This window comes from Gobio gobio (assembly GCF_949357685.1).
Source record: "Gobio gobio genome assembly, chromosome: 4".
NCBI lineage: Eukaryota > Metazoa > Chordata > Actinopteri > Cypriniformes > Gobionidae > Gobio > Gobio gobio.
In genome coordinates, this window is record NC_137100.1 from 64,113,838 (window position 1) to 64,135,454 (window position 21,617).

Consider the following 21,617-nt stretch of genomic DNA (forward strand, 5'->3'; position numbering starts at 1 on the left):
CAAGGCTTGACGACTGATCACTGTATAGGCGCGTCAATTCAAGCGGTCGTGGCGCGCGCGAGTGAACACGATCATCTCTTCCAGAAGAATAAACATTAATTAATATCTTAAGGTATGTTGAGGATACATTAACACTGACTGAAACGTATCACATGTCATGTAATCGCTCAATCAGTGTTTCAACCGCGGAAAGACAATAAAACAGCTTGTAAACAATGTCACGCAGCATAATTTACCTCAGAAGTCATTCAGTGTCCACAGCTGTTAATTCACTACAGAAATCAATACATATATATATATATATATATATATATATATATATATATATATATATATATATATATATATATATATATATATATATATATATATATATATATATATATATATATATATATATATATATTATATTGCAACAACAAATTGGAGAAAAAAAATAATGTTATAATTAGATTTAGGAGGTAATGCAAAAACTGCCTTATGTGAAGTTTACATGTTTGCACACAATGTGTTATTTAAGTGTTGATTATTATATCTAAACATGAATATCAGCTGAATCTAGGCTCATAGTTTGGGCTCTGTTGTTAACCTTTAATATTATAGGTTAACAACAGTTCAAATAATTTCTGAATCTTACATAGGGGAACGCTTTTTGACTTTCTCAGTTTGTGTAAATCCAGTTCAGATTTTTTTTCAGCACATAAATTTCCCACATGTCTAGTACAATTATGTGGTTTTGTTTGATTAATAGGCCTACAGTGTATACTTTTTTCTTAATTTACCCCGAAAGAATGGAAGTGAAGTGTGACAACATGCCCCACTGGTGTAACATGCATAGATATTCATAATAAAGGCTAGATGTCTCATCCGCGCTGCTGGCCAATGGAGGTCGATGTCCGCACCTGGCGGCCATCTTGTCACAGTCAGCTCGCTCACTCGTAACATTGTGTTTTAATGGTGCATGTACTTTTTAAATAACCATAACTTGCTAAATTTTCTACCGATTTTCAAACTGTTTGGTTTGTTATAAACGTCAGAGATGTAGTTATGACACTGCATACTTATGAAAAAGTATTCATAATTTGTTCAAGCATCCAGAATTATAGCCACGTTAATAACGTTTGTAAGAAACCAAACCATTTGTAAATCCGTCAAGATTTCAGTGAGATAAGAATATTTGTGTTCATGCAGATCACTCACCTTACATCAGGAATCACAGAGCCCTGCCTGTGACAAGATGGCCGCCGGTGATGACGTTAGAGACTCCGCCGTAAGACATCTAGACTTTATTATGGATATCTATGGTAACATGACCATGACAGCTAAAAATGTTATTTGATAGGATAAAAAAAAAAACCCAAGACAAACTAAAATATTTTGTCAATAAAATACAATTATGAACCTTTTCAAATAAAATAATGGCATTTTTTAATCGTTAAAAATATACAAATAACTGAGTTTAACAGCAAACACACTGCAAAACACAGCTATACAGCATAGTTCAAAACATCATAATAATGAATAATTTCTGAACATTGACTCTCAGTCATTATTCACCTTTTTTCTCATGGTTTCTCAAAAGAATTCATAAAAGTATAGTATATAATAGCGCAATTCATTGTGACAACATGCCCCGCCTACTCTTCCAAAGATTTTTTTGTGCCCCGCTCTGCCCTACACTTTCACAAATCTTTTTTGAAGAATAAGTGTATGGCATCATTTTACCTTCATACATGTCTTGCTGACAGCAGCGTGTCTATTGGCAGTAGCAAGTCCCAACAGACAGACCAAATATTGACGCATACATGGACAAATGTAAATGAGCTGACATTCAGAGAGAGATTCAGAGAAAGCGAAACTAACTTGATCAACAACAACATGGACGCCTGAAACGTTCAACCTCTTTAAACAACAGAATATTCATTGAGCCGTTCAAAGAGCCTTGTGGACACATCTGATCCTCACAGGTAAGTGATAGAAATACAAGAGAGATTGTGCTGAACATGTTTTTAATGGAAGGGCTCTGGTTTAGTAGGTTTATGTCAAACTGGGATAAGTTGAACAGAACCAGGTTTAAGCATCAAATACTCAACTACTTTAGTTGTTTACTGCTCTGAAATTGTATCAGAATTGTATTAAAAGTGTGTAATTGAATTGGTTGCAAAGCAGTTTGGTGTTTCTGCCATTTGTCACACAACATAAAGACTAGAGAAACAGGAAGTAAATGACCTGCCGAAAGACTGAACACAAACCTGCTAAACTGCAGCTGAAAATCACATAAAACAAGATTAAAACTTGGTCATACAATATCTGTTAATTTTGAGGGCATAAGTTATCTGTACCTTTCCTTTAAGGGGGAGGTTGATTATGATTTCACTTTTTAATAACAGTTTTTAATAACTTTAGTGACCGGGACCGGAGTCTGCGCAGTAGAAAACACAGGACCGGAGTCTGCGCAGTAGTAAACACAGGACCGGAGTCTGCGCAGTAGTAAACGCAGGACCGGAGTCTGCGCAATAGTAAACGCGGGACCGGAGTCTGCGCAGTAGTAAACGCAGGACCGGAGTCTGCGCAGTAGTAAACGCGGGACCGGAGTCTGCGCAATAGTAAACGCAGGACCGGAGTCTGCGCAGTAGTAAACGCGGGACCGGAGTCTGCGCAGTAGTAAACACGGGACCGGAGTCTGCGCAGTAGTAAACACGGGACCGGAGTCTGCGCAGTAGTAAATGCGCGACCGGAGTCTGCGCAGTAGTAAACACGGGTCCGGAGTCTGCGCAGTAGTAAATGCGTGACCGGAGTCTGCGCAGTAGTAAACACAGGACCGGAGTCTGCGCAGTAGTAAACACAGGTCCGGAGTCTGCGCAGTAGTAAATGCGTGACCGGAGTCTGCGCAGTAGTAAACACGGGTCCGGAGTCTGCGCAGTAGTAAACGCGGGACCGGAGTCTGCGCAGTAGTAATTGCGGGACCGGAGTCTGTGCAGTAGTAAATGCGGGACCGGAGTCTGTGCAGCAGTAAACGCGGGACCGGAGTCTGTGCAGTAGTAAACGCAGGACCGGAGTCTGTGCAGTAGTAAACGCGGGACCGGAGTCTGTGCAGTAGTAAACGCGGGACCGGAGTCTGTGCAGTAGTAAATGCGGGACCGGAGTCTGTGCAGCAGTAAACGCGGGACCGGAGTCTGTGCAGTAGTAAACGCAGGACCGGAGTCTGTGCAGTAGTAAACGCGGGACCGGAGTCTGTGCAGTAGTAAACGCGGGACCGGAGTCTGTGCAGTAGTAAACGCGGGACCGGAGTCTGTGCAGTAGTAAACGCGGGACCGGAGTCTGTGCAGTAGTAAACGCGGGACCGGAGTCTGTGCAGTAGTAAACGCAGGACCGGAGTCTGTGCAGTAGTAAACGCAGGACCTGAGTCTGTGCAGTAGTAAACGCGGGACCGGAGTCTGTGCAGCAGTAAACGCGGGACCGGAGTCTGTGCAGTAGTAAACGCAGGACCGGAGTCTGTGCAGTAGTAAACGCAGGACTGGAGTCTGCGCAGTAGTAAACGCAGGACCGGAGTCTGCGCAGTAGTAAACGCAGGACCGGAGTCTGCGCAGTAGTAAACGCGGGACCGGAGTCTGCGCAGTAGTAAACGCGGGACCGGAGTCTGCGCAGTAGTAAACGCGGGACCGGAGTCTGCGCAGTAGTAAACGCAGGACCGGAGTCTGCGCAGTAGTAAACGCAGGACCGGAGTCTGCGCAGTAGTAAACGCAGGACCGGAGTCTGCGCAGTAGTAAACGCGGGACCGGAGTCTGCGCAGTAGTAAACGCGGGACCGGAGTCTGCGCAGTAGTAAACACGGGACCGGAGTCTGTGCAGTAGTATACGCGGGACCGGAGTCTGTGCAGTAGTAAACGCAGGACCGGAGTCTGTGCAGTAGTAAACGCAGGACCGGAGTCTGCGCAGTAGTATACGCGGGACCGGAGTCTGCGCAGTAGTAAACGCAGGACCGGAGTCTGCGCAGTAGTAAACGCGGGACCGGAGTCTGCACAGTAGTAAACGCAGGACCGGAGTCTGTGCAGTAGTAAACGCGGGACCGGAGTCTGCGCAGTAGTAAACGCGGGACCGGAGTCTGTGCAGTAGTAAACGCAGGACCGGAGTCTGCGCAGTAGTAAACGCAGGACCGGAGTCTGTGCAGTAGTAAACGCAGGACCGGAGTCTGCGCAGTAGTAAACGCAGGACCGGAGTCTGTGCAGTAGTAAACGCAGGACCGGAGTCTGCGCAGTAGTAAACACGGGACCGGAGTCTGTGCAGTAGTAAACGCAGGACCGGAGTCTGTGCAGTAGTAAACGCAGGACCGGAGTCTGTGCAGTAGTAAACGCAGGACCGGAGTCTGTGCAGTAGTAAACGCAGGACCGGAGTCTGTGCAGTAGTAAACGCGGGACCGGAGTCTGCGCAGTAGTAAACGCGGGACCGGAGTCAGTGCAGTAGTAAACGCAGGACCGGAATCTGCGCAGTAGTAAACGCAGGACCGGAGTCTGCGCAGTAGAGAGCAGGAAGTAGAGGTGCAATATCAAAAGCCTGCCCACACTCTCGCAGATGCAGAACAATTCATTATGTAGGTGTGAAATAAACAATTATGGAAATGTAGAAATTAAAGCTAAAGCGCCAATGTCCTCCCGAAAATCCCGAAAAAAATCAGTTAGTGCCTCAGTGACAACTTCACTCAAAGAAGCCGTCAATCTCAGCTGTCAATCATGACCTTTTATAGCATCAAATAACTAACTAAAACTAAACTTATTTAAAAAACGAACACTTGAAATGAAATCATTGTGATAAAAACTGCCTAAAATTGCAGCAATTTGATTGTTTAGTTTGTCTCGGGTCCATTAGAATACACGGAGAGGCGGGTTATGAGCTATACTGGGACAAACCACTTGGGGGCGATCGAGACGTTTTGGCTTCAGTTTTTAACACAAGTGCGGCAGGCTTGATTTGAACATAAAAGTCTGAATTTTTTAAGTCTGAAAATTGCCTGTCTTCATGAGGTTATCAGAGCTGCTAACTGGAGTTCTTGAAGCTCCGCCCCATGAGCAGCAGCTCATTTACATTTAAAGGGACACACACAAAAACAGCACGTTTTTGCTCACTCTCAAAGTGACAATTTTAACATGCTCTAAAAATGATCTGTGGGGTATTTTGAGCTAAAACTTCCCATACACACTCTGGGGACGTCAGAGACTTATTTTACATCTTGTAAAAAGGGGCAATCAACCACCCCTGTAATATAAACAGCAGTTCCTAGTTCAGATTGTTTTGTTTTTCTCCTTAAAAAGACATCAAGTGCGGACATCATCCTCAACATCAGAGAAAAGACGAAAAACCAGGAGACGGAATATGGATAATCCTCTATGTGAGTGAAAATCGTATGTTTTCTCTCATTGACACCCGTTGTCTAGGTTTACTGTAAGCTCCGCACTATACATTGTACAGTGTACATTGGACATTCTCTCAACAAGAGAATTTTACACTAGTGCAGATGATTTATCTTCATCATTTCTCTTTACAGTGATGTCTTCCTCCAGCGGCCCGCTGACTGAGGAGCTTCAGTGCTCTATATGTCTGGACGTGTTCACTGATCCAGTCAGCACTCCATGTGGACACAACTTCTGCAAGACCTGTCTGAATAAGTGCTGGGACAACAGCCAGACCTGCAACTGTCCATTTTGTAAAGAAACATTCAAGCAGAGACCCGATCTCAAGATTAATACCACACTCCGAGAGATCGTAGATCACTATAAAAGGAAAAGTCCTGAGAAAAGAACGGAAGTTCTGTGTGACATCTGTGAGGAAAGAAAGCTGAAAGCCCTGAAGTCATGTCTGGTGTGTCAGAGCTCTTACTGTGAAACTCACCTGGAGCGTCATTTGAGAGTGGCAGGTTTAAAGAAACACAAACTGATCAATCCTGTGAGTAATCTGGAGGATTATATCTGTCAGAAACACGACAAACCTCTGGAGCGGTTCTGTAGAGATGATCAGACAATCGTGTGTCAGTTCTGCACCGAAGGAGATCACAAGAACCACAACACTGTTTCTTTAGAAGACGTGAGTACTAAGGTCAACATTAAAACGTTTCACCTACACTGTAAAAAATATCCCCGTAAAATTTACAGTGGTTGCCAGAACTTTACCGTAAAAAATACGGAAGCAACATTTTAGGTTTTACAGATTTAAGTTAGATTTACAGTACATGACCATATTTCATTAACTGAATATTTATTTATATTTATTATAATTACCAACCTATTAAAATACTAATATCTGTTAAGTACTTTTGGTGTATACTGACAACCACCAATCACAGTGGAGACGAGAGTCACATGATGAATTAAAGCTTTTAGGAGGACAATACTAATATATAGAAGGTGCACAGTGTCACACAAACACTAAACACCATCATGGTAACACATGAAATTTTAAAAATGCAATAAACATTAATTTAACAACATTAATTGTAGCATAAAACCCTAATGAACATAACTGATTAGAATTTTTTTTTTATTTCAACGAAAATACATCAAATGTGAAGTGTCACGCAGGGAATTTTATGTTTTTTAAAATACTTTTTCTTTTTCACTTCCAAAAAATGTAAATTGAACTGTATTTTACTGTAAAATTACATTAAATGTAAGGTTATATCTATTACAGTTATTCACCGTATATATAGTACGGAAACTTTCTGTTTAACCGTATAATTTTTATAGTCTTTTACCGTTAAAACCTTTTTTTTTTTTTTACAGTCTTTTACCTTTTACACGATCATTTTGTACAGTGTATGAATTTAATTTAGGTTATTATTTACTCACCCTAATGTTATTATTTCATCAATAACATTTTCTATAAACTCTGTTTATAGACTCAGTGGATGATCCAAGATGTGCAGCAGATGATCCAGGACAGAGTCAAGAAAATTCAGGACATCAAACACTCAGCAGAAGTCAGAAAAGTCAGTAGTGGTTGTTGGTTGCTTACTGGAGCTATACTGTATATTCACATCTGTAACATGAGCTGTGCAGCAGGCAGACGATACTACTAATAATTTGTTGATTGTCCTGGTTGAGCAGAGAAACGCAGAGAAGGAGAAAGCAGCCCATGTTGAGCTCTTCGCAGATCTCATCCGCTCCATTGAGAGATGTCAGACTGAACTGCTGGAGTTGATGGAGGGGCAGCAGAAAGCAGTAGAGAAACAGGAGGAAGAGCTCATTGAAGAGCTGGAGCAGGGGATCACTGAGCTAAAGATGAGAAACACTGAGCTGGAGCAGCTCTCACACACTGAAGATCCCCTCCATCTCCTACAGGTCAGTCAGCATCTCTCTGATCAATGATAATGCAGTATATGACACCATAACACTCCCCATGCTGAAGGATTTCTCCTGTCTCCTGCTGTAGATTTACTCATCCCTGAGCAGCTCTAGAAACACCAGGGACTGGCCTGAGATCAGTATGAAGGCTGATAAGAGTCTGGAGACTCTGAGGAGAGCTCTGACTGAACTGCAGGACACTCTACAGGAGAAGCTAACGCAAACTGGTACGTCAATATCAAATCCACCATACAGATATATTTTTCATCTTTTAATATGGTCCAAACTGAAATAAAAGAAGTATTTATCATTAACTCACATTTTTCAGCATTCACTCACTAATTTCAGAAAACAGGCAGTAAATGCATATTGTACTAAAAGCTTTATCCCTGCAAGGCTGTGGTTCTCAAATCAGCATCTTGATATGCCACACCTGTGAGGTGGATGGATCATCTCGGCAAAGGAGAAGTGCTCACTAACAGAGATTTAGACAATGTTTGAGAGAAATAGGCCTTTTGTGTACAGTCTTATGCTGCGTTCACACCAAACGCGAATAGAGCGTCAGGAGCGAGTGATTTCAATGTTAAGTCAATGGAAAGGCGCGTTGACACGCGTCTGGAGGTCCTGCGGCGCGATAGAGCGAATTGAGCGTCTTGCGCGATATGCGTGTTACGCGCGAGTGTTGCTTTTTGTGCATTCACGCCTTTGAAGCGAATTCGCGTCTGACGCCTGAGTTGAAAAATTTGAACTTTGGCGTCAATTTGCGAAAGAGAGCGCCTATTTTTTTAAAAAAAATAATCTAGCGTTTTTGGGGTTGTGAGATCCAGGCGATCAGCGGGCGCTCAGCGCTCATTAACCCCGGCGAGAGCAGCCTTTCCTCTGCTAGTCCTTCTGCCGTCTGCCGCTGGCTCTGATGTCCTGTAGTGGTTCGTCTTGTGTGGATCTAACGGCCAATCTTTGGTCTTATGGATCTATAATTTGTTGTCTACCAAATCGTTTTGACTGAGGGCAAAGAGAAGTTTCATAACTTAATTTTTTTTAAGGATATTAAATATATATGCAGTGAAGATAATGTAGGAGAGACAAAGAGTGTTTTATGACATAATTCTCCTGGAGTGCCTTGAACGCGCATCCTTTTTGCTTCAAACGCTCGATTTATAAGCACGTCCAATTCGCTGTGGACGCGCAAATGGATTCAAAATGTTCAAGTGTCCAACTAGACGCAGTAGACGCGATTTTGATGCTCTATTCGCGTTTGGTGTGAACTGAGCATTATGCTGCGTTCACACCGAACGCGAATAGAGCATCTGGCACAAGTGATTTCCATGTTAAGTCAGTGGAAAGGCGTGTTAACGCGCGTCTTGAGGTCTTGCGGCGCGATGGACGCGATGCCGCCTCATTCGCGTGTCCAGTTCGGGTGAATGACGCAAATTGGACGCAAATTGAGCCTCTGGTGCGAAACGCGCGTTATGCGCGAGTGGTGCTTTTTGTGCATTCATGCGTTTCAAGCGAGTTCGCGTCTGACGCCCGAGTTGAAATTTTTTAACTTTGGCGTCAATTCGCGCCGCGTTAACCAATCAGGAGCCTGCTTGCTGCTGTCTCGTGGTAAAGTGCCGTGATGAGAAACCCCACATAATTTAAAAATACTACTATTGTGTCACAAAATGTAGTTTTAAGACTTTTTCAGGTGAGAATGTAGTTGTTTAAAGGGTAACTAAACCCCAGCTCAGAGCTTAACTCCACCCACTGGCAATTTTTGAAAAAATGCTGGAAAAGTGGGCAGAGCCCAGCGGAGACAGAGGAGATGAACCGAGGGCGGGGCTGAGCGGAGGGCGTGCACCTGAGACCCGCAGTGAGGGATTGATTGACAGCTGTCTGACTCGCGAGTCACAGATACCCCTTTTCCACCAAGGCAGTGCTAGAGCTAATTCAGAGCCAGAGCTAGTCCCAGTTCATAGTTGGTTCGACTAAGGAGCCTTCTAAGAACCGTTTGCTTTTCCACATGCTGAGAGCCACAACAGAGCCATGTCTTACGTCACTGTATACGTCTCATCTTTCTCAGCAACGCTAGCGAGGCAGCGGCAGTGTTGCCAAGTCCGCGGTTTTGCCGCGGGCTGTTTTTTCATGTCCGCGGGATGAAGCGACCCCAATTATGTGATATTTAGCCCCGAGAATGCGAGTAGGCAACCTTTTAGTAGGCAACCATGCCAAAAAACACATATTTTACCCCCAAATGTGATTTTTACTGGGGAATCCCCCCCCGGAACGAGATTGGGCTTGTTTTGAGAAGCAATTGGGCGGGTTTTGTTGTGAAAACCTGGCAACCCTGGGCAGCGGGAAACACTAACACACCAGGCTTGTTCGAGACGCATTGGTGCTGCGCAGACCGATCCACGTATGATATATAAAAAAAAAAACGCATGAGTGAATCAAAAGCATAAGGAGTCGTGTGCTCTCGCTGGACTCGTTATCATACGGCGATCGGTCTCTGCACAGCACCGCTGCGAACAAGCCTTCCATCAACAAAGCAAACGTTGCGTTACTATTGATTCACATGGCTTTACGATCCTACATCGGCATCAAAACACAACGAAAACACAGCGAATCCAACGCATTCATGCAGTTCGCCGTAATTTGTATAGACGGAGATTACAAACGAGCAGCAGCTGTTATCTCCATTAGCTGCTATTTCAACAATGGCGGATCTCAAGTTTGTGTTGGCCTTGTTGACCCCGCCCCCAGCGACTGACGTAATCGGTTCTTACTTCTAGCCCAGCAATGTTTTGGTGCTACTTAAGAACCACTTTTCCTGGCTCGGAGCTGGGGCTTTGGGTGTGGAAACACAAAGAACCGATTTGAAACTAGGCTCTGGCTCCGATCTAGCTCTAGCTCTGCTTTGGTGGAAAAGGGGTAAGAGATGGAGAATGACTCGAGTGACGCCAGCTTTGCAACAGAGCGGTCATTCTCCTACCTTCACCTGAAGTGGAGGAGGGTGGATTGTCTGGAGGTCTTGCGGCGCGATGGACGCGATGCCGCCTCATTCGCGTGTCCAGTTCGGGTGAATGACGCAAATTGGACACAAATTGAGCCTCTGGTGCGAAACGCGCGTTATGCGCGAGTGGTGCTTTTTGTGCATTCATGCGTTTCAAGCGAGTTTGCGTCTGACGCCCGAGTTGAAAATTTTTAACTTTGGCGTCAATTCGCGCCGCGTTAACCAATCAGGAGCCTGCTTGCTGCTGTCTCGTGGTAAAGTGCCGTGATGAGAAACCCCACATAATTTAAAAATACTACTATTGTGTCACAAAATGTAGTTTTAAGACTTTTTCAGGTGAGAATGTAGTTGTTTAAAGGGTAACTAAACCCCAGCTCAGAGCTTAACTCCACCCACTGGCAATTTTTTAAAAAATGCTGGAAAAGTGGGCAGAGCCCAGCGGAGACAGAGGAGATGAACCGAGGGCGGGGCTGAGCGGAGGGCGTGCACCTGAGACCCGCAGTGAGGGATTGATTGACAGCTGTCTGACTCGCGAGTCACAGATACCCCTTTTCCACCAAGGCAGTGCTAGAGCTAATTCAGAGCCAGAGCTAGTCCCAGTTCATAGTTGGTTCGACTAAGGAGCCTTCTAAGAACCGTTTGCTTTTCCACATGCTGAGAGCCACAACAGAGCCATGTCTTACGTCACTGTATACACTGTATAGACACAGACCCAGAGCCTTATCAATGCGAGCCGCTGGCTCAAACTGCGTTAACTCCCCATGCTGACGATGCTAGTGAAGCAGCAGCGCAAGAGAACTGACCTAATCTATGAACAGTCAAATCCTTACACTGAATGCCACTAAAAATAAATCAGATATCTGATATACATACAATGTATTTTCATTCAAATTAACTGAATCAATAAGCAGCGCAGGACCAATAAGTTCAGACCTAAAAGCCTATTATAAACGGATTTCCTCAAATAAGTTAGACTATATACGCCAGCACGTTACGGTATTGTTGTTCGTTACCGCGGCAACCACTTGCGTGTTAGGGTTTGAAAGCGCGTCTCATGTATGAAAACTGTACACATGACGGGCGGCAATAATATCGCAAGAAAAGCCTGACGTGTACTGACAACTGCATTATTTAACCGTATTTCCTTCACTACAATGTTAAAGCAAGTGTCAAGTCAGTTTCATTCATAATGTTTCTACCTCATGTAACATGAGAGTTCATCCTGGAGTGAAGCCGTTCTCATCATGTGATTGGGGGAAACATTTCTGAGGGCGTGGTGAGCTCGTGCCAGGGGCGTGGCTAGTGAGCCGTTGGAGGTACCATCCTACGTCACGATGTACCACAACGTCCAATAGGAAAATTCAACTGCAGTAGCCACCGTTCAACCTTAAGAGGGCAGCACTTTGGTGGTTTTACGCCATATTTTATAGAATTAAAACACTTTATACTCAAATGTCAAAACATTTACTCAAATCAATGAACAGCATTAATAAAGCCCCAGTATTACAGATCATTAACTAAAAAAAGTTGGTTTAGGGTACCCTTTCAAGCTCAAATCTGTGGTTTATTTATAAAGAGAGTGCCTATTTTAATAGACGGGGGGGGGGGGGGGGGGCAGTATCAAGATGCATGTTGACTAAATTCAAGCATTAAAGAGAAAACTTTATCTTTTTACACATTCATTTCCCACATATAAGTTAATGAGGAAAGGAAACAAAAGAGAACAGCAATAACAGACTAGCATGTTGACTACTTGACCATACGTTTTGCTCTCCTTTCTTTCTGGCCAGCAAATTTCTCAATGACTCTCTGATTAAAGTCAGTCATCTCAGTAGTGTCATGATGTTTGCATTTTTCAGTCAGATATTTGAGGTCTCTTACCCCCGTTGTTGTCCACAAAACTTCAGTACCAACACTTAGAAATAAAAGACAGGGAAAGCAATAAAGGGCATTGCTAACAACACATCCAGCCAGCCACCTACGTTTCTCATAACAAGCGTGTGAAGCTCCGAGTGCAGCTTCATCCTCTGTCACTGGCCTGCTGCTGGATTTGTAAATCGCGTTGGTCCGGTTCAGGATTCTTTAACCTTTTTTTTCTTCCAACGACCGCCTTGTGAAAGAATTTGGTTTAACTGCTGCCATCGCTACGAAAGTGATCATCATAATAAGGTTTTGGCGGAGTCGGAGTGACTGTGTCGCCCGCGCACTTTCGCTTTAGTGGCCAAGAACGTAAAGTTGAATGACAGGTGACGAGAACAAATCAGATTGGATAAAATAACATGTCTCCAATCTGATTCGCCAGGGACGCAGCGACCTGCGTCCGGAGGAGGATCTTTAAGAAACCAATTAGAGACCAGATTCAGGTCACATGCTGCCCGTAGATTTTTGTACTCAGATAGACATCCATTTGTCCGGCGTCCCTCGCCCATGAAACCGCATGAAACATATTGAAGAACATCTGTTAACCCATCAAAGCCAGTTTTTATCAAATGCAGAGGCTTTTACTAACAGCTGGCACATCGTATGAGTAAACTTTTTTATTTTTATTTAATTTTTATATCATTTTTGTATACATGTATATTTCTGGAATTTTGATGGGGGTGGCGCCCCAGCGCCCTCTATTGACCAGCCGCTACTGGACACAATAGTAGTATTTTTAAATTATGCAGGGTTTCTCATCACGTCAATTTACCACGTGACAGCAGCGAGCAGGCTCCTGATTGGTTAACGCGACGCAAATTGACGCTAAACATTTTTCAACTCGGGCGTCAGACGCAAATTCGCTTCAAATGCGTTTCAAATGCGTGAATGCACAAAAAGCACCACTGGCGTGTAAAGCCTTGTTTAAACTCGACGCGTCCGCAAGAGCCTCCGCTGACTGCGCGCGCTCCTCCCCAAACGGACGAGGCGTTTATACTCGACACGCTCGCCGTTGTCCTATTCTTTGAAACGACAGAGGGCGACTCGGAGTAATTGTTTTATAAACCATCAGAAACGCAGCGTCGAGAAGAAGTGTACTCAGGTGATGATATTTATTTTAGTACACTTCACCAAAAACCTCACTACAAAAGGATTGTGTAAAACTCAGTAAACCTTGATATTACTTGTGACATGAGAACAAAATATATGCACACATGTATACAACTAAATTAACGATCTCTTAAATATTTCCTAATTTCACTAAACCTTTTCATTTAGTTTCGTGATTATTTTTTTTATTAAACATGGATCTTTATTTAAAAGGGCTTATTTCTGCTTTTGTAGACTCATTTTGTAAATATAAGCACCTCATTTGTATGTGCAAACTGTGTGCCGGTGTGATGAGACGTCATGCTCAAGAACTCGTTCATCTTCGGATGCGGAGCCGTGCGCGCTGTTACGCCGCATTCACACGGGGCGTCGCCGTCAACGCTTCTCGTTTACTTTGAATGGGTGACGTCATGCGTTGACCAACTGAATTGTGGGTTCCGTTGCGTCGCTTCACTCGCGTTGCAAGCGGCAAAAGTTGAAGATTTCTCAACTTTTCAAGCGCCAACGCAGGCGTCATCCAATCAGATCACCCTATGCAAATATCCTAGAGCAGACGCTAGCCAATCGCGTTCGTTTAAAACACCGGTGAACGAAGAGTGAATGAACGATCTAAAATGGAGGAAAAGTGTCAGGAGCGAGTGATTTCAATGTTAAGTCAATTGAAAGGCGCGCTGACGCTCGTCTGGAGGTCCTGCGGCGCGATGGACGCGTTTCGCGCGGCTTGATGGACGCGTTTCCGAATTGATCGTCTTGCGCGATACGCGGGTTAAGGGTGCTGATCCACTTGTCCGTGCAACACTTCTGTCGCGCCGCACTCCACTTTATTCCTATGGGTGACGTCAAGCGACTTCAACGCGCCCGCAAAGCATTCCGGGAAGGCGGCGCTGCATCTGAACAAATGCTGCGCGTAAAAAAAGCTGGCCGAAGCTCAACTTTATGCAAATGAATCCATTGAACGCGACGCAGCTATCCAATAGAAGTAGAGCACATGGAGACGGAGGGAAGTCTCTCGCCGGTCCTTTGTTTTTCATTCCCCGCTGGCTCAAACGCACGCCAATAGCGGTAAACTTGAGGAACGCCCATCAACATACACATGAGGGGAAGCGTCACAACACCACGCTTCAGTCGTGCTGCAAAAGTGGATCTGTATCGTCAAGGTGCTGATCCACTTGTCCGTGCAACACTTCTGTCGCGCCGCACTCCACTTTATTCCTATGGGTGACGTCAAGCGACTTTAACGCGCACGCAAAGCATTACGGGAAGGCGGCGCTGCATTTGAACAAATGCCGCGCGTCAAAAAAGCTGGCCGAAGCTCAACTTTATGCAAATGAATCCGTTGAACGCAACGCGACTATCCAATAGAAGTAGAGCACATGGAGACGGAGGGAAGTCTCTCGCCGGTCCTTTGTTTTTGATTCCCCGCTGGCTCAAACACACACCCATAGCGGTAAACTTGAGGAACGCCCATCAACATACATATGAGGGGAAGCGTCACAACACCACGCTTCAGTCGTGCCGCGAAAGTGGATCTGTATCGTCAGCCTTGTTTATACTCGACGCGTCCGCAAGAGTGCGAGGGTGCGCGCGGCAAAAATGACGTCATGTGGATATACGTTCGTGCGCGTTGGGTGCGCAAGACCCCATTTCGCCTGGCGGTGTGCAGCGCATTTTAATAATTGCGTTGGGTAATCACCCGGTCCTTTACTACCAATCATTATTTACATACCGGGACACAAACTGGAGAGACCAGGGGCCTCATTTATAAAACTTTGCGTAGGATTTGCGTCAGAAGTGGCGTACGGATGAAACATAGGACGTGCATACGCACAGAAATATTCGGATTTATAAAACCGTGCGCACACACATCCTACGCAGTTTTCCCTTAATAAATCACAATCAATTATAAATGTAGCGCAGCTTTTGCGGCTTCATGTCACGCCCATAGTTGCCCATAAATAGTCCGTGAAACGCCCACAAGTTAATATTCATCGATTGCGAAATCATGGCAAATACAGAGAGGAAATAAAAAAAACGTAACTTCACTCAATGTGAAGTAGAAGTTATTGTTAGCGAGGTGGAAAAGAGGAGAAAAATGTTTTTTGGAGGGCACAGTGTGGGCATTACTAATGCCAAAAAGGCACTTGAGTGGCAAAAGGTTGCAGACGCTGTAAATGCTGTAGCCTCACAACCTCGGACTGTGGCCGAAATAAAAAAGAAATGGTCGGACATCAAAGTCGAGGCAAAAAAGCGTCTAGCGCTCCATCGCCAGAGTGTGTCTGCCACGGGTGGGGAAAGGGGACACCGGAGCTGAGCCCTCTTGATGAGAGACTGCCGGCAATTATTGGGGAATCCCTATTAATCCCTATCCCTATTATCTATGTGGAAATGGGAAATAGTTCAGTGCAAATGTAATTTCTTGCAGCTTTCTGAATGGTTGAGACATCATATGTTATTTTATCGAAAATAAAACCATGAATACCATGATTCCGTAGCTGATGAATACATTTTTACTATGAAAACAACTTTCCCCAGTGGACAATTAATACATCTATCTATCTATTTATCTATCTATATATCTCCCTAATTATCTATCTATCCATCTGTCTATCTAATTGCATCTGCTCCGCCAGACGGACACATTGACGAGAAAATCTGTTTTGTACATTATTTCGTTCTGTTTACCATATTATTTATGAGGATGAATTGCATAACATGCCAATATTATTGCAGAACATATTTCACTTTTTTTTTTTTTTTGCATTTCTGTTGTAATTTTCGTTTGATTTTGTTTGTTTTACACTGCAGATCGATCGGGTGTTCGTGTAGGCTGTTAATTGTAAGACTTGCTTTGTGAAGTCTTCAAGTTATTTATGAGAGGCAGTATAGCCATTTCTTTTACACAACGGTCTACAGTTTCACACACTTTCACGTGTTTCTTCCATCTGCCGACGTTGTCGCCATTTCTCATTTCACCCGTTTTTGTGCGTACGCCTGGGTCAGAGCTTGCGTGAAGGACCGCACATTTTCCCGTCAAGTTTGCTTTTTATAAATAGCCTACCAATTATTGCGTAGAGAGTGGCGTACGCCTTCTTCTGTGCGTACGCAACGTTTATAAATGAGGCCCCAGGTCTGGAAGGAGGTGGCAGAGACGGTTGGAGAATCTGGAATGTATAATGCTTGTATTCTGTCCGCGTGTACTCTGTTTCTCATTGAATGGCAGGCAGCATATCATATCATGTGTGGTTCAAATAGGCGATATCCCCCAGCCTAATGAGGAATCAAATATTAAAGTGATCAGTTTTCATACACAAATTAGTCTCACAGACTAGCTGTCAAAAAAGGCGCTTTTTTGTGTTGTGTTGTGGTCCAAGCGGCAAGTAATGTGATTAGCTGTTGTCACTATGACGGTCGCGTCAGCGTTTGGTGTGAACGCAGAATTAGATCTTTGAGTTAAGCTCATGAAAAATGGGGGCAAAAACAAAAGTGTTGTGTTTATAATTTTGTTCAATGTATACTGTACTCAATTCTTTCAATATACCTTAAAGCTTGTCTATAATTTCACACATGAAAACATCTCAAAGATCTGATGATGTTTTATTGTCATTAGTCTCTACAGAGCTGAAGAGGATGGAGCAGTATGCAGGTACAGTGTGTGTCTGCACTACATTACATTTACACACTCACAGCTCCACCACTGCAGTGTAATCTGATTAAAAACTGGATTAACTATTGAAAACAGTCTCATCATCTTCAAAAAATATCTGTATTGGTCTGTGTTCTCAGTGGATGTGACTCTGGATCCTGACACAGCTCATCCAAACCTCATCTTGTCTTATGATGGAAAACAAGTGAGAGATGGAGATATTGAACAGAGGGTCCCATACAGTCCAAAGAGATTTACCTACTGTCCAAATGTCCTGGGAAAGGAGGGATTCTCCTCAGGGAGATTTTATTTTGAAGTGCAGGTGAAGAAAAAGACTGAATGGGAATTAGGAGTGGCCAGAGAATCCATTAAAAGGAAGGGAAAGATCACACTGAGTCCTGAGGATGGATACTGGACTGTATGGCTGAGGAATGGGAATCAATATAGTGCCTGTGCTAGCACTTCTGTCTCTCTGTGTGTGAGAGTGAAGCCGCAGCGGGTCGGTGTGTTTGTGGATTATGAGGAGGGTCTGGTCTCCTTTTATGATGTGGAGTCCAGCTCTCATATCTATTCTTACACTGGTCAGTCTTTCACTGAGAAACTCTATCCATTCTTTAGTCCATCCTTAAACTTTAAGGGTAGAAACTCAGCCCCTCTGATCATCACACCTGTCAATTACAATAAATGAATTTACACTCTTAATATTATATAAACATTTCGTTGCTACTTATATAATCACTTTCTTCATAATTTGTCAGTTTTTCATATTTTACATTTCATATTTTAAATGTGTAAAAAATACAATTGCAATGTGAAATGCAAATTTTTTTTAGAATGCTCCATAATAGATTTTTTCATCTTTTAGAATGAAATGTCAAGACGAAATTGAATGTAACATTTTGCAGTTGCATATTTACATTAAAATAATTACAGCATCTGAATTGAGACATTTGTTGACTTTTAAAAAAAAGTTTTTGTAGCACAAAACAATATCATTATTATTGGACCATGTCGAATAAGCCACAATAGCCTGTTTTCATGATACCATATAAAAAAACAACAGAAATATGGTACTGCTTAATGAAATCAGTCCCAAAAATGAACATTATCCCATAATTTACTCACTCTCAAGTCATCCTAGGTGTAGCCTATATGACATTCTTCTTTCAGACGAATATAATCGGAGTTATATTAAAAAAATATCCTGGCTAATCCAAGCTTTATAATGGCAGTGAATGGCAGCCCAAAATGTAAAGACCATAAAAGTGCATCCATCCATTATAAAAGTAATCCATACGGCTCCGGGGGGTTAATAAGTTATGGTAAATAATAATATTAAGCCAATAAAAATAATAGATAATAATAAAATGAAGTTCACGGTTCTCTGATGTCGGTTAATGGTCACGACATGCAGGTAAACATTTTTTTTTTTTTTTTAAGTAAATGTTTTATTTTGATTGTTTTATTTAAAAAAATATTTTAATTTACATTTTTTATCATTTAATTACTTAATAGCTTTACTGATAAAAATAACTGGTGTTGACCAAAGTGCTTTACAAAAACCAAAGAAACAAACAATAGAATAGAAACACAAAACATTAAAGCAAATAAACGATAATAAAATGAAAAACCATAAAACATAAAAAAAAAAAAAAAATCAAGCAATATTGAAAGCAATTGAGAACAGTTACGTTTTCAAAGTGGATATGACAATTGACAAAGTTTGGGCGTATCTGATATAAGATGGTAGGCTATTCCATAACTTAAAGGGTTAGTTCACCCAAAAATGTAAATTCTGTCATTAATTCCTCACCCTCATGTCGTTCGACACCCGTCAGACCTCCGTTCATCTTCAGACACAATTGAAGATATTTTAGTTGAAATCTGATGGCTCTGAAAGGCCTCCATTGGCTCAATGGCACTTGTTACGACCCCTCAGGGGTGCAGGGGTGAACATAAAAACAACAGGCAAGGCAGGTTTACGTTTAAGAGGAACTTTCTCAGGTTCCTTTTTTTTTTATTCTTGGTTGTGAAGTTTAAAGGAGGTGAGCGTCACCAGAAGTCACAAAAGGGAACAAAATAAGTTAGAACGCGGGGAACTTCAGGGCTAGGCTAGGCCAAAATAACAAACAAAAATTCAACTAACTCATCCCCAAGAAAAACTAAATTTCCTGTCAAAAGAAAATGGAACAAAAGAAAAGTACAATGTCTTCCCTAACTCCTTAACTAAACATAAACAGGAGAAAAGGATCTTAAAGAAAAAAAGGCACCTAGCCCCTACAGCATACATAAATAACAAATGATGGATGTAACGGGTGGCACACACGCCATTAACCACAGAAAAAAATAATAACAATGAGAGGGAGTAAATACAAAAGAAAAGGAAAAAAAAACACCAATGGCTCACTCAGCAATCGCCGTTCACCGGCACAGTTTTCACAATGTTACACAGGACTAAAAACACAATCAGTCTCTGGCTCTCTCCCGAAGACACGCTTCCGCTCCTCTTTTCAAAGAACGCCGCGCTGCTCGTAACCAACCACCGCGCTCTGACGGCACGTCCAATTTGGGCAGAAGGACCTATGAAAAGAAGGATAGGAGGAGAGACTGCGAAAGCAATAAGGAGAGAGGGGAAAAAAAAAAAACACACGCCCATCCAAAGATAGTCACAGACGTAACACCCCCACCCATAAGTGTGCAAAGGCACTAAAGACGTCGTTACAAAGTCCATCTCACTACAGTGGTTCTAAAATAACTTTATGAATCGGCGAGAATAGTTTTTGTGCGCAAAAAAACCTAAATAACGACTTACATAGTGATGACGATTTCAAAACACGGCATCATGAAGCTTCGAAGCGTTATGAATCAGTGAGTCGATTCATGATTCGGATCGCGTGTCAAACTGCTGAAATTTGGCGATTCAAACTGCTGATTCGACTCGCTGATTCATAACGCTTCGAAGCTTCATGAGGCCGTGTTTTGAAATCGTCATCACTATGTAAGTCGTTATTTAGGTTTTTTTGCGCACAAAAACTATTGTCGCCGATTCATAAAGTTATTGTAGAACCACTGTAGTGAGATGGACTTTGTAACGACGTCTTTAGTGCCTTTTAAGGGTCTTGAGAGTGTAAAGCGCCATTGAGCCAATGGAGGCCTTTCAGAGCCATCAGATTTCAACTAAAATATCTTCATTTGTGTTCTGAAGATGAACGGAGGTCTTACGGGTGTCGAACGACATGAGGGTGAGTCATTAATGACAGAATTTTCATTTTTGGGTGAACTAACCCTTTAAGGCCGATGACCGCAAAAGCACGATCACCCCTGTTTTTAAGTCTAGTTCTGTGGGGTAAAACTTGGTACAAATTTAATTTTTTGTTTAAAATCTATCAACATGAAAACTCATATAATTTATGTCATTGTCACTGAAAACTCAGATAACTATTCTAGACACATTTAACTTTTGTTTCACAGAAAAAGTTGCACAGTCCTTAAGGAGTTTCCCCTACTCTACCCTACTGTATTAACAGCGCATGAAGATCAAAACAAGATAATTTCGGTCTTGCTCTCATTGAGACTCAAGAAATGACTAGCGAGCCAGAATTTTAGTTAATCCAAACAGTCCAGTATCGGCTTTAAAGCAAGCTTATCATCACACTTTAAAGGCAGGTAAATAACAACCCTGACATAATATTTAATGCACTTCATGTTGTTGATGACAAGTAATGGAATATATTTTCTTTCTCTTTGTATTTTTAGATCAATATGGTACAGGAGTATCCTATTCAAATCAGTGTGATAAATGAGTAAAACTGATATCTGATTGGTTTTCCATTTTGAACACTTCTTAAAAGTGAAATGATCTCTTGTAAACCCAGTGATCAAATGCTGTGTGTAGTAACGCATGTTAATGCTGAACTGAACAGCATTGAACCCCATTCACTGTCACTGGTAAGTTGATAAAATGACTGCATTTTTTTCTTTTGACATTTTAACGCATTAGTTGACCTCTATCAATCTAGCCAGTAGTGATATTTTATGTAGCGCATTTTAGTTCATATTTATTATTAGATAATAGATAGTAAGACTCTAATTGCAGTTAAGATGAGCAACACCTCAATAGCTACCATAACCAGATGACATGACAGTTGTCATATTTCTGTCTTTCTGTCATCTTTCTCTCCCTTTTAAGATAGAGTGTCCCATTTGTCTTCGGACGTGGGAAATTCCTATAAAGGCCCGAGGAGGAACTTTTAACTGGAACAACCCCTCAAGTAGGATATCCGACCAGGAAACCCGGAGAAGCGTAACAACCCTGACTTCAGAATCCAAATAGCTGCTCAGCACATCCTCCATAGCAGTGGTGTTTTAAAATGAGAATGCAAAGGAAATTTTTTTTTTCATATCAAGGGGACAATACATATGGAGAACAAGGCAAATATGATTTTTAAAGATGAAACTTTATGTTCACAGTACAAAGTCATGGAAATACTCAGGTTATACAGACGATTTGCATTTTCATATATATATGTATGTGTGTGTGTGTGTGTGTGTGTGTGTGTGAGACACACAGTGGGACGTATGTATGTATGTATGTATGTATGTATGTAAGTATGTATGTA

General features: G+C 42.5%; 1 protein-coding gene across 1 annotated transcript; it reads left to right on the forward strand.

Moving 5' to 3' along the window:
• The first annotated feature begins 1,678 nt into the window (after positions 1–1,678).
• LOC307125806 (E3 ubiquitin-protein ligase TRIM39-like) lies at positions 1,679–17,942 on the forward strand. The gene is made up of 8 exons (XM_079815945.1): positions 1,679–1,967; positions 5,309–5,385; positions 5,542–6,077; positions 6,889–6,978; positions 7,097–7,330; positions 7,422–7,560; positions 16,963–16,998; positions 17,139–17,942. The coding sequence occupies exons 2-8, from the start codon at positions 5,370–5,372 to the stop codon at positions 17,684–17,686; spliced, it is 1,599 nt and encodes a 532-aa protein (XP_079672071.1). The 5' UTR covers positions 1,679–1,967; positions 5,309–5,369; the 3' UTR covers positions 17,687–17,942.
• The last annotated feature ends 3,675 nt before the right edge of the window (positions 17,943–21,617 follow it).